The sequence below is a fragment of the Hippoglossus stenolepis genome, chromosome 21 (assembly GCF_022539355.2).
Source record: "Hippoglossus stenolepis isolate QCI-W04-F060 chromosome 21, HSTE1.2, whole genome shotgun sequence".
In the NCBI taxonomy this organism is placed as follows: domain Eukaryota; kingdom Metazoa; phylum Chordata; class Actinopteri; order Pleuronectiformes; family Pleuronectidae; genus Hippoglossus; species Hippoglossus stenolepis.
Genome location: NC_061503.1, coordinates 10,216,083 through 10,227,771, shown reverse-complemented (window position 1 = coordinate 10,227,771; position 11,689 = coordinate 10,216,083). Strand labels below are relative to the sequence as shown.

General features: G+C 45.6%; 1 protein-coding gene across 2 annotated transcripts in view; it reads right to left on the bottom strand.

The window, feature by feature from the left end:
* The window catches only part of capn15 (calpain 15), a 38,180-nt gene that overhangs the window by 11,142 nt on the left and 15,349 nt on the right, over nucleotides 1-11,689 (bottom strand). For both annotated transcript variants that reach the window (XM_035145949.2, XM_035145948.2), the window contains exons 2-6: nucleotides 9,335-10,994; nucleotides 4,760-4,968; nucleotides 2,987-3,170; nucleotides 1,906-2,129; nucleotides 1,090-1,215 (exon numbers count right to left, since the gene is read on the bottom strand). In XM_035145949.2, coding sequence (XP_035001840.1) covers nucleotides 1,090-1,215; nucleotides 1,906-2,129; nucleotides 2,987-3,170; nucleotides 4,760-4,968; nucleotides 9,335-10,972 — 2,381 coding nt within the window. In that variant the 5' untranslated portion in view covers nucleotides 10,973-10,994. The remainder of the gene's footprint in view (nucleotides 1-1,089; nucleotides 1,216-1,905; nucleotides 2,130-2,986; nucleotides 3,171-4,759; nucleotides 4,969-9,334; nucleotides 10,995-11,689) is intronic.

Genomic DNA, 11,689 nt, shown 5'->3' with positions numbered 1-11,689 from the left:
ACAACTCTCCCAGATAACGTTCAGTGATTTGCAGACTTATGTTATGGCCATCAGTTTTCATAATCTTAATGTTGTCTCAGAGAAATCATACGACTCTGAAATTATATAACAAATCACTGTTGCTATGAAGAAACAGCCAGAGGCACGAATCAGAGCTGGAGCGAATTCAAAACATTTCATTACCATCATAAATGCTTACTTCAGAGTAGTAAAGTGAACTGATTTAAATACAACAGTGTTTCCCAGAGAATTAGATTCTATCTGTGGCAGTAGCTGAGGCAGGGCCCCCCCCGTTGGTGTCAGACTGATTATGTGAACATACTTGCAGTACCCTGTGATGCACAACCAGGTACACTGCGAGGGCAGGTGTTATGCTGAGGTTTGCCTGCATGCTGAGGACAGTAAAAACTTAATGGATGTTTTTGAATGTTCAACGACGCAGCAGGATTTCTCCCCGTGCAGCTGATGGCAACTCTGACTCATTTTGTGAGAGGAGGGAGAGAGTGAGCTCTACACACAGCAGTGAAGCAACTGCACAAAGTACGAGACCTTATATATTAATATGAGAAGTTTTTTTTGGACCATTAGGAAAGTGTAGTGGGACAAATTGCACTATGGCAGGCTGCCAAAGTCCTGGTAATAAACGTGGAAACAGAATTATTACTGAATAGCTCCTCCTCTGTACTAAAAGCTGACCACAGTGTTCTGTTTAAGTGAATGAGCTGTATACGTCAAGGTCATACGTAGACTAGTCTGACTGTCTCGATATAGACTGTGGATATAAGCCAACATTCTCCTCTCCTCCCCTTCAAAATGAGAGCAACCACCTAGTTGTGACCTGTATGCTGAACATTTGAATGGCAGTCAACATACGTCTTACTGTTTGTGACATTTCTTCGCCAGTGTAACCAAAAATTCCAACAATGTTTTTCCGCAGGTGTGCAGCCAGACAATGTTATTTCTTTTAATTTTAAGTTTCCCTTTAACATCTTCAATATTGTCTGTTACAAATAAAGATAGAGGTAAGGAGAAAAATAAAGCAGTATTCTACAAACCGGAACTCAGAGAGTCCAACCAGCCCGTCCATACCTGTAACCCTGGACATCTCGGACGTCCAAGATGGAATAGGCATGTCGAGGCCGAAGACCCAGAGACTCGTAGACAACATCGTCTACCTTCATGTTGCCTCCTCCACATGATGCTCCCATCAGAAATCTAAAAGACAAGAACAAAATGTGTAAGATAAAGACTTTACTACAGTGTTGTTAGCAAAAATAATGTAAAAACCAAGGAATAGAGGTAAATAAATGTCTGTAAAAAGTATTTTAAATGTCTGTACAAACTATTTTAAATGTCAGAGCAAACTATTGTTTTTCTTGTGTTGTATAGTTAATTATGTTTATAATTTATTCCCTTATTAAATCTCTATCCTTTTCTTTGTTGTGGCCAAGTTAGACAACAATACACTAATTCAGAGACAAACAATATTAGCTTGGAACAAATATCATTAATATGCCTATGTGTCTAATAATTGTAATGTGTAAATGTATTTCAGACTGTTCTCCATTGGTACATACAATACTGCAGGTTTTCTGACAGATGGTTGTTTGGCCACAGATGATTTGGCCTCTTTTCAGCTCGTGTCTCGTTGCTTTGAAAGCTCACATATCAAAGTCCTGATTAACAGACCTCTTTCATTACTGACATATGCTGCAAATGAGCTTTGTAGTACCTCACTGGTCATAGTTGTGATTATTGCTGTGATTGCATATTATTTCTACTGTTAGCTGGGCAGAACATGAACATATTTATTGTATATGTACTTTATTTAAGTATTCTGTTTGAAAAAGGAAGGTGATTATGTGAAAAGCAAACACCAGCAAAGAAAATGTGCCCCTCTCTTACCCGGCCTCTTTGGAGCTGAGCATCTTGGCCCAGATGAGGTCCGTGTCGATTGGTTCCTCCCGGGGGTTGGTGGAGCTGACCTGGAGCATGAGCGAGTCGCACGGAGCTCCGGTCAGCGTGGCTAAGCCCTCGATGGCACGCCCTGCCTGCAGGGCAAAGTAGGAGCCGTGGAGCTTGGCCAGGGCCTTCTCGATCAGCGCCACCCATAGCTGCTTCCTTTGGGCCTGCGAGGATGGGAAATAGGAAACGTTTAGTCATCCGCAAGCCAAAATGTGGGTCACTGAGAGAGGTGAACTTATCACAGGAAGCTGTTTGCTGTGAGGCTCGTTTCAAGGTTTCTGAACATGATAACCCACTCGTAACCTCTCATACTCTGCGTCTTTCTTATCTTATCAGCTCCATCAACTTCACACTTCTTTGACAGCTTTGAAGAAACATTTCGTACTTGTTCAGTCATCGCGGTGGCGGAATCTACTCTGAACTGGCCGATCGAACGTTTCTTCTTCTTTTTTTCTCAACAAGATAAGTCGATAAGGTATCATGTTAGCTCTCTCCAGCATCTATCTGTGCCTAGTTCTTTTTACCTTGTGCTTCGTTTGTTGCGTAATGCAGTACTTTGTATATCCTGTAAGTGACTGTTGATTAATTAGACCTCCACATGCATTCCTTTTCTGAGGGGTCCTCTGAGACATGCTTGTGATAAAAAGCCAGATAATGAATTAGCTTGAACTCATATTAAGAAGTTAATATTGTTAATATTTTCTTAAGGCGGCAATAATGGAGGAAGTGAATGTGGCTTCATTGTGCCCTGTTTGCAGAAGGAGCAAATAGTTTATAATCGGTCAAGCATCCACTTCCTGTTTTGTTACCTTGAAGGGTCACAATAGTGCAAGAGTGAATAAAAAATTAACAGTGCATGTCTGTATGCATCAGTATGTTTCTCTGGTCCTGTGTTCTACTCTCTCAGACAAAAATAAACGTGAACTCTTTTTCCCTGTATTCCTAGTGTCCGTGCAACCTCTCTGACACCAATAGCGTTTAACTCCCTACAAGATTCATCACAACCCTCTTCGACTCTGACCTGGGAGAAGAGGAGGTAGCCATAATCGTCGCAGGGCAGCATGTCGTCCACCAGCACCGTCGTCCACGTCCCGTCTTTACATAGCCGAACCTGGTAGGCCCCCTCTGGGCAGATGGTCCTGGTGATCATTACCCTCTCCACCAGCTCTGGGCGCTCAGCCAGCACCGCCAGCGCACTCAGGAACCTGGAGAGAGAAAAATACTCAATGAACTGGAAAATGAAAAGTTGGATGAGGACGGACAGATGGGTAAATGAGAGGATGTGCGAGTGAGACAAAGATGATGTTAATAAAGCACTGAGAGGGGTGGAGAAGAAAAGACATCAATGATCAGCTGATCGTGGCGGCCAGGTGATTGGACGCTCTGTTTTGTCAAAAAGACAGGCAGGGGGTTAGGCTAATTTAGACTAGCAGCATCTGAATGCAGAATTAAAACATACTTCTCCTTAAGGTACCTTGAGCCGTTGTGAATTTGTTTTTTAACATAATTTTCCCTCATTGAAAATCCATTTCATTTGATGAGTCAAGCTTCTGTGCCTTCTGGTTACCTCCCCCATTACTGTTAATTCACCCTGCAGCAAAGACAAACCGCCTTGCCTAATGAGCTTGCATGAGAAATTAGTTAATCAAAAATACAGCTACATCAGAAAATGCTAATTCCTTCGCAAAAAAGAAGAAACACAGCTGGGGACACAAGGATCCCACTTAAAAGGAATATATCTTTCCATCCACTTGTCACTGTGTGTTAGTACAGCAGCCATTTAAAGGCTGAAACTCCTTTGTGCGAGGCTGGAAATGTGCATTATTAAAGCTACATTCTATCTGTTTAAGTGGCGGCCCATTCTGCCGCAGATGAAAACCCCAATTGTCGCCGCAGAATCAAATGAAAATCCAATTATCTGTGTCATAATGTGACTCTTAATATCGGCTTGTATTGCAGCCACAGACAAGGACATGGGTGACTGGCACTATTTCTATTTCTGCTGTCATTGACTGGCTGGCTGGCTGGCGGGAGCCGGGATGTCGGCTGGTTTATTAGGACAAGTGTGTCGGTGTGTGTATTCGAGAGAGTAAGAGTGAGGGAGACGCAGCCTGAGAGGAAGAATTTGGGTTACATGCTGTCGCGAGTGAGAGGATTCGGTTCTCGGGAGGGTTATTTTTGATAAGCTGTGTGTGCTGGTGATGAAGCGAGAAGTTGTATTGGGACAACTTTGTGATCGACTGTTCTTTGTTGTGTGCGCGGAGGAAGATGGTAACACATATACACACACTCACTCACACACACCCCGAAGGACACACGGAACAAGGGCAGGGAGATAAAGCATGTGTCCGGACTCACGCTCCCGTGAATAATCTCCCTGTCAGGTGTATCTGTACATCTGTCTAACTCCAACCTGCTTCCTCTGCCATTTAATCTGTGGCCCCCTTTATTTTTCTCTGCTGCAAGTTTTTCATTTTCCTTTTTTCTTTCTCGACTTATTGTTTCACTGCCTCTTTGTCACTGTCTCCATCTCACTCCCTCTCCTGGCTTCAGGCTGCAGTATTCATCGAAAACAAAACCCACACAGACTTGAAGTGGTATCTGTCGTCTGTTTTATATTCCTCTGACCTTTCGCAGAGGCTGAGGGGGAATGAGAAATCGCCTTTTACTTTGGGGATTTTCGGCTATTCTTGTTTGTCCTGGGTCAAAGCATTAATCAGGACAAATTTCCTTGGTCTGTCTCTAGATCATTCTAGTTATCTAGGTTCATTAGTGTCAGTCTGTGACAGCTCACCAGCAGTTTCCGAGCAAGCCTTGCAGGATGTCAGAGGGCCGCGGCGTGCGGAAGACGGACCATTTGACGCTCCGGTCTTTGAAGTTGCTGCAGTTGATCTCGTGGGGGCGCAGCCACTTTTTGATTCGCTGCTGGACACTGTCGCCTTCGGGGAAGCCCACGGAGCGAGGTCCCGGGGGGAAACTGTCATCCACAAAGTTCACAGAGTTCTGAAAAAAGGGGGACAATAGGGAGACGGGGTGGAGGGGAGAGGGGGAAAGTAAAAAAAGTGATTTTAGATTGTTAGAAGAAGACAGCTTATCTAAACACCAAAAGAAAAAAACTTCTGAAATGCAGCCTTGAAGGAGTGATGGTTAATCTCAAACCTTCTGATATGAAGAAGTCTGCAGGTGGATGAGGATTAATGCAGGGCACTACATGACACATGAGCCCTGCATTCTGGGCTGAACAAGGACAAACTCCAAAATATATTCATGTGACAGGAGGTTTTACTTCCACTGTGAGCGTGGCATCCCACATGTGCACAGCAGAACACCAGCTGTGGAGCAGTGGGCCTGCCAGGATACAGGACACATGTGCACATCACTTCCAAACCTTCAAAGCACCTCACTTTCTGCACAGCACCAAGAGTTTAACAAGACACACTGTATTTTAACACTGCCTCGTTACTGTACACAGGACCTGGACTACATTAATACATAAACAGATCACGACACCTTATCCGTCACACTATCTGCTCATCTTAAACTCTCCTGTACAAACCTGAGAGGGCAAACCGCCACACACGCAACCCTATCCGCTTTCCCATTTGTGGCGCGAGAAGTGGGCTCTGCCAGTCGCTCTGCGAGGCAGGCAGGGGATGTAATGTGGGCACCTCACTGGTGGCTCACAGTGCGGCGAATTGATTAGTCCCCATCCCACACAATCCAATTCCGCAGCCCGGGATGCAGCATTAGCCACCAGGCAGAATCACTTCCACGCAGCCCCGCCACCCTGATCCTCCAAGGTCTCTGTGTAGCTTACAGAGTCTGTAGTTCACTGGCTTAAGTTTGACCCTTGTGCTTGCTTTTATTGTACGGTCTCGGGGATTTTCCACAGAGGAGGAGAGGGAGGCATGGCTATCAAAGGTGGGCACAAACAGAGAATACACTTCAATCTAATGTCACACATAAGCTGCTTTGTAACTGAAGTCTTGTCCTTTTCCTGATATCTTTTTTTACACGATCCATAAAAATGATAAAATGTTAAAAACAAACAAGTAAGTATATAAGAATATGGATTTAAAAGAAATTGAATTAACATATAACATATACAAGCTACGACGTTATCAGCAACACTTTTTGATTGTGTAAGGAGTTTTAATGAAATACGAACACAAAAACAATTCTGTTATTGAGGTTGCAATGTGATGTCTACTAGTGTAAATCTAGCTGACCTGGTGCTGCCAACTCTGAGTCTTCCACTGGGCACATGCCAGCACGCAAACCCGAGACAGTGATCAGCCAATTCACTGCTGAGCTCAGAAAACCTGCTGCCTCCATGCCATCTCCCAGAATACACACAACTGGCAGCCATACAATGCTTTTTTGAGGAGTGTAAGCTTGTAGCTAGACATCTACATCTCGCAGACAACATATTGATCTCGGAAAAAAACATGGTGACAAGGAACCATAGAGCTGGATTTCACAGTGCTACACTTATTAAACTCAAAACAAAGGCATCCCAGAACAGCCTGGCACGTACACGGCTGTCACAGTCTGTGAAAACCTGTCACTGCAGGCAGTCACAACTTACAATCCAAAACATGTAAACCAAAACCCCAGATACAATCCAACGTGTGGCACAAAATCAAATGACAGAAGTGGTTACAGAGAGTGGTGTTGAGGAGATAAATAAAACAAATCAAAGTTAATCTGTTGCCATGTGGCATCTTCTTGTTGCTCCCTCTGAGGGTGACATGGAGAGGGAACAGAGGCCCGAGTTCCAGCCATGCTGGGTTTTACAGTTCACAAGCGGCGCTGATGGCTCTTAGTAGCATTTACTCGCTTGGCACCGGGAGTAAGCGGACGCGCTCTGGGGCACTGGCATCAAGCACACACCTCTTACTCTCAAAACCAATCAAGGAGAGTAGAAAAGCAACGAGGCCCTCAGGTGAAGAGAGAATAATATTTCTTCCAGTACAACTCCAGCTTCATTTTTTTTGCTCTTTATTGATTGTTGCAATCTGGACAAACTCTGCTGTAACTTCTACAGTCAGTTTCATCAGCAGCACCATTTGCTATAATGCAACGACTCGAGGAGGAAAATCGGAACTAAACAAACAGAAACGTACGCTCGGACACGCTCGCTGTGTTTGTGTGAATGGACTGCCCACATGCCTTAACAGGGTAAACCGAAAGCTTTTATCGTAATTACATTTTCACCGCTGGTGTTTTCAGTGCTTGCCAAGTGTTAATGCTTTGACAGAGATGGATACGACAGACTAGAGCCTCTTACTTAACAATTTTAGCCCCCTTCAGATCTTTGACCCCTAAAACTGAGCTGCAGCGGTTGATGCTGTTAGAGATTTCATTCACTATAGGGAAGCCGATCGTTTCTGCTCTTCTCTTCTCTAGCTCTGCTGCTAAAAATAGAAGAGCCCTGTGTTCACCTTAGCACACACACACACAAACACACACATTATCTGCTACACTGGTGAATTGAGTGCAGTCGTGTGGAGAGGGTGGGGTGGGGGCGGAGAGGGTACAGTGGGTGGCAAGGGGAAAAGCATATTTTGAGATATTAGCAGAGAGGAAGAGAAAAAACACAGGATGAGCATGTGGGGATAGATGTGATGAAGGAGATGGGATAAAAAGGAGATGAAAAGGGGAAAGTACTTTGAAGAGAGCAGAGGGGGGAGAGTTGGAGAGAAGGAGGCCTGAAATATTTGGAGAAAAAAGGGAAAGATGATAAAAAAGAACGAGTATTTTAAATGTCGGCCTCAAATTAGGGAAAAGGGAAAGGTGGGGATGAGAGATCTCCGATATCCTTCCTTCCTACTAAGCCAACTTCCCTCCCACGCTAACAGCAGTGAGCCCTGCGACTTTCAAAGAAGACATAAATTATGCATTCAAAAGCTCACTCCATGCTATTGTAAACATGGCATGATAGGTGCAATGGCGGTGCAGTGAATGGGAACGCATCACCCGAAGAAATTCAGAAAAATAAATCTGCTGCTGCACAAAAAATTACCTGAATCTAATAGTTTCTGGATTCTGCATTTTTCTGAGGTTTAACTCGTCCAATCAGATTTGCCTCATTAGCATAGGTCTTAACAAATGAGCCCTTGTGACAGCTCTGAGTAGCATATCCATGACAACACACTAGAGGCTTATCAAAGGTCTGCAGAAACAAAGTGAGCATGAAGTGGTGTGATACAGAGGAGCCAAATAAAGCTTGTCCCATCTTAACTACAGTAGCTAGGCGAGACGTCTCCATGTCTCCGAACTGCGGTGACGGATGAACGCCCCAATTGACCTTTCGTCCTCTTTGGGCATTATTATCGTTCATTAGGGTTGTTATAACAACAGACAAGCCCAGAATTACAAAAGCATAACATCATTAGCGTTTTCAATACTGAGAACAAAAAAACAGGATGATCTAGTTTTATTATTCAACATAATGATTATGTTCTGTTTCAGGGTGTGTATTGATATAAAAAGGAGCTTTTAACAACAACCACAGTTCTGAAGGGAAATTACATTCAGAATGATCAAAAATGTTTTTATGTCTAAGAGGCAGGTCTGCTGATACAAAGAAATGTATTTCATTAAGCCGCCCAATGTCTTCCTAAATAAGAACTCCAAGTTGTGGTGGGAGTCAACTGAGGACAGGAAATAGAACATCTGACTCAAACTAAACTGTCAGGAGTGAAAAAAAATAACTATTCAGAACAAATAAAGCTGGACTCCCAAGACAGGAGTTACAGTTCTGCAACAGAGTATTGCAGTATTTTGTTAAGGGACTTCTTTCAGAATGAGGGCGGGCTGTAGTCTGGCTATAGAAATGAGATGCTCAGTATCTGCAGCTCATTCAGGTAGCCAAGATTCACCCACTGGTCGTTTTAAACCCAGCTAACAAAGCAAGTGCAAACAGAGGTAATGACAAAGCCTATTAGCATTTCTCTGAAATTAGAAAGATTGAGGGGAGTGGGAACAAAGCCAGAGCCGTTGCAAAAAAGAGGAATTAAAATGAAGGAGCTGTGCTATGCAAGGCAATGTGCACCCTGTGACGCATTACACATTGAAATAAGCAGGGTTATCAAAGACATCAAGGAAAACTCAACACAAAGAAAAGGTAACGCTGACATATCAAGAACTCAGAGTTGCAGGACAACAAATGACCTAGTCGGACAAGGGTTTACTTGTTCACCCTTAGATAACAAGTGCACTGCAAAAGAAAAACCTTCCGGCTTTAAGCATGGTCTTATGAATTCAAGTAGTAAAACAGATCTCAACATAGATAGTCTGAAACCCTTATAATATACATGTGTGTCACTGTTGAGCCATTTGTCATTAGTAGTTTAGTTACTCTTACCTCTCTGCAGAAGCTGACAATGTTCTCCCAAAGCTCCTTGGCCTCGCCTTCGTCATTTCGTCGACGGGCCTCGACATGCATGCTCTCCCTCCTCTTCAGAGGCTTCATCACTTTGCGAAGGGTGAGGTACTGCTGGGGTGTGTGGCACGCTGCACAGTTCTTGGCCTTGATGTCGTTGAGCAGCGTACATGCCGGGCAGCTCCACTGTCCTATCTTCTCTTGAAGGCTCGATAAGGTGGAGGAGGAAGTGGAATTGGAAGGAGCAATAGCAGGGGAGGAGGAAGGGTAGCCCCGGGCCTGTTTCCGTGTTTTATGACCTGAAGAGGATGAAGGTGTGCAAGAACAAGATGCCGTACCAGACCCCGATGGGAGGCCACAGTGTGCACAGCAGCGGGTCATGGGCGCCTGCTGTTCCTGAAAGCCATGCAGCTTGGAAGAACCACAGGCTGAGCACTTAGGTGCCCCTGTAGGATTGCGCAGGGTGCACTTGGAACAGGCCCAGGTGCTGAAGTCTGGGCTGGAGGGGCTAGCTGGGGTAAATCGTACCGTTTCGCAGCCAACAAGGTCAATGAGGTCAGCGCCTGCCCGTGATGATCGGCAGGCCTCACATTTAGATGAGCTACCTGGATTGGGCAAAGAACAACTAGGGCACTTCCAGGTGGGGGCAGCTGTGGAAGCAACAGGGAGGTGTGGAGTCAGTGGGTGGTGCTGAGCATCTTCTTCCTCCAAGATACTGAGGCGCTTGTTGGGGTATGAGGGTTCCTGGGGTTGGGCATGTTTGGGCTTGGCTGGCCGCTGTGGGCCTGGCTGGGGTGGCACAGTGGCCGTTGACGGGGAAGTGGGACTGGGAGTGTTGGTGCCTGCGTTCGGTGGGCGCCCTGGAGGGGGCACTTCTCTCCTGCTTCGGGGCACTGGGTTATTCTGGAGGGAAGAGAAAGAAGTAAAGGGGGAGGAGAGGGACTGTGAGGACACATGGGGAGGTTCTTGAGGATCACAGGGAGGGGGTGGGGGAGAATCGTCTGTAAGGTCTATGAGTAGTGGGGCAGTCCCTGCTGTGTGAACTGGAAATCCCAGCACAGGCGTGCGCACCTCAGGCACCACTAGTGCCTCTGGGGGGATTTTAGGCAAAGACAGTTTCCTGGGGCCACCACAGGCTGAGCACGACAAAGCCACAGGAGTGTTGTGGAGTGTGCATCTAGGGCAAGCCCAGCCCGAGTGCTGCACCTCCAGGCTGCCCACCTCTCCATTACTCTCGGACCGTCGTAGCACTTCCTCCTTAGCTGGATGCTGCCCCTGAGGCTCAAGCAGGACTGTGGGAGGGAGAGTTGGTGTTGGAGGTTCGGTCGGAGCAGACGGCAGGCCATTGGCGGTGGCGGCTATGGTGGTGGTAGGGGGTGTGTTAGTGGCAAGGGATGGTCCAAAGCCACAGACGGAGCAGGCTCCAGATCCCTGGGGATTGTTAAGGGTACAGCGGGGGCAGGCCCAGCGATGCTCCTCGGTGCTGCTCAGCCGCAGGATCTGGTTAAGGTCAGGTTTCTGGCGTGGGGCCTCACAAATGGAACAGCGAGGTGCTGCGCCGGCATTCAAGAACGTACAGCGTCCACACGACCACTCACTGCCTCGCACCGCTGCTGCCATGGAGCCAGGAGAGTGAGAGTGGCTGGAAAAAAAAGTAGACAATGTGTCAAAACAAATTCATAATAGTTTTACCTACTTTTGCACAGCAATAATAAATTCATATCGAGTTTGGCGCTGCTCAATCATTTCAGCAATTTCAGTCAGTATTCTGTTTGAATAAAGTGTCCCTGGAGAAATGTAGGAGCAAAGTAAAAAAAAAAAAAGAAGTAAGATGGCATCAGAAAGAGTGAGAAATAAAAAATTATGAAGAACCCTGAGGATGAATACATGCTTCCAGTCAACTCATGGTGATAATCGGCAGACAAGACAGCAAAAACATCTCTGGGACTGCGAGAGGAGGGGAGAAAGACAGAATTAGAAAAGAAAAATAGAGTGTGAGAGGGAAAGATTAGCAAGTGCAGGGGAAAAATCAAATCTCCCTCCTGGGGGCAGTGAGGGCTGTAAATCCATACACAATGGCCACATGATTAGAGCTAGGAAGACAGCACATGGAGAGGAGAGGAGAGGAGAGGTAGAGAGAGGCAGAGAGAGGCAGCGAGAGTTCATTGAGTACTCCTGACTGACACTTATTAGACTGAAAAAAAAACACAGGATCTCCTCCACTTCACTTAAGCACCCATCTCCCTTTTTCTGAGTGAATGTTAATGCAGGGTAGACGGGAGCTACTTAAGGTCATGTCAACCCAATGCCCAAGTGAATTTCTAAATTAAGTTTGAA